At 37.3% G+C, this 1,331-nt stretch overlaps 1 protein-coding gene across 1 annotated transcript; it reads right to left on the bottom strand.

Moving 5' to 3' along the window:
* Positions 1–56: 56 nt before the first annotated feature.
* Positions 57–886, bottom strand: LOC102193764 (anoctamin-6-like). Its single transcript, XM_005755960.1, has 3 exons — positions 661–886; positions 409–578; positions 57–325 (listed from the first exon to the last, which is right to left on the bottom strand). Exons 1-3 carry the CDS (start codon positions 884–886, stop codon positions 224–226), a joined length of 498 nt encoding a protein of 165 aa, XP_005756017.1. The 3' UTR covers positions 57–223.
* Positions 887–1,331: the final 445 nt, after the last annotated feature.

The following is a 1,331-nucleotide window of genomic DNA, read 5'->3' as shown; positions in this document are numbered from 1 at the left end:
TTAAAATACGTAACGTAACAGATAAAAATGTAGTTGACATATAGACCACATTAGCTCAAATGGACTGGATTTAATTGAAAAGTTCGTAGAATTGTTGAGGAAAAAGTGGGTCCATTCACTTTTCAAGCAAATGCATGTATACAGTAAAAGGACAGCTTTTTAAAAGATGGCTAGTTAGCGTTCAACCTCATCTCAACAAAAACAGGTCCTAGATTCCGAGTCCTTACGGTATCAAGACCTCCTGGATGTTGTTCCAGATGGCTTTTCCACCCATGATGATTGCCAGCTGAGTCGTCAGCTCAATCAAACAACCACCCGGATCACACTGCAAATCAAAGACACACATTGACAGCCATGGATATCTAGCTATTTACTTGGCTATGTAAACACTTTATGGACTAATAGTACCTCCTCATTTCTGTATTTTCCCAAAAGATAAACAGGCTTTCCTGGATGGCCAACTGCTTTCCCCTTTGCAAAGGCGATGTAGAAACATGAGGAGTAATAGTTGACAAATTGAAAGAGGAACATCTTCAGCGTCAAGCTGTTCTCATAGTCCGTCTTGGTTCGTGGAAGTTCTGTTATTGTGTCGGATATGAAAAGACTGGATTAGGTTATTTTCCATTGAGTAAAGACAGTACAGTTTGATGTTTAACTCACCGAAGTCTGTGATCCAGATGGCGACCCGCTCATATAGAATATTGAGGATCATGATTACAACAAAGCTAATCAGTGATGCTGTGACAGAAGTGGCCATCTGAGGTGTCACATACTCCTTTATTGGCTCAGCAATTGTCAAGTTTGTATTCCTCAGTTCACGAGAAAAAGTAAAGAAGACAGCCAGGCGGTATACAGTGATGGCCACAACAGATGCCAGGATCAACATTATCTAAAGGACAAAATCAGTAAAATAAATAAATAAATAAATAAATAAATAAACAAAACAAAATTATTACAAATTCTTTCTGACAGTCAAGAGATGTGGAGAAAGACAGCTGGAATAGCAGGATGCTTGAAAACATGTGGAGTCAAAGAGGAAACTGTTCCATGTACCCTAACTACTTTTATAGATCAGTACTTCCTGCTCAATATTACATTGGTTAAAATGGACATTTTATTTTTAAGCAAAATTTGTTTTTTTGTGAACTGAAACCATATTATATAAATAATAGTATATAATTATTGTAAAAAGGAAGTAGTAAGTGAAATAGTTCCGTACATATCTTGCTGCAGCAAGAGTCCTGACAGGGACTAGAAAGAGAGAGCATATTTCTCCCGTTTTGGCTTCCCTTCATTGGCTTCCTGTTAAATCCAGAATTGAATTCAAAATC

This window comes from Pundamilia nyererei, unplaced genomic scaffold (genome assembly GCF_000239375.1).
Source record: "Pundamilia nyererei isolate P.nyererei 1_Seehausen unplaced genomic scaffold, PunNye1.0 scaffold05616, whole genome shotgun sequence".
NCBI classification, from domain to species: Eukaryota; Metazoa; Chordata; class Actinopteri; order Cichliformes; family Cichlidae; genus Pundamilia; species Pundamilia nyererei.
The sequence above is the reverse complement of the archived record's forward strand: the minus strand, read 5'-3'. Positions and strand labels throughout refer to the sequence as shown.

Bases quoted from the DNA above. Each gene is read 5' to 3' on its own strand.
- LOC102193764 (XM_005755960.1), bottom strand. From the start codon at position 886: ATGTTGATCCTGGCATCTGTTGTGGCCATCACTGTATACCGCCTGGCT. The intron at 579-660 runs GTGAGTTAAACA...ACACAATAACAG, and splicing joins CATCTGGATCACAGACTTCG to AACTTCCACGAACCAAGACG. The intron at 326-408 runs GTACTATTAGTC...TTTGATTTGCAG, and splicing joins GAAAATACAGAAATGAGGAG to TGTGATCCGGGTGGTTGTTT.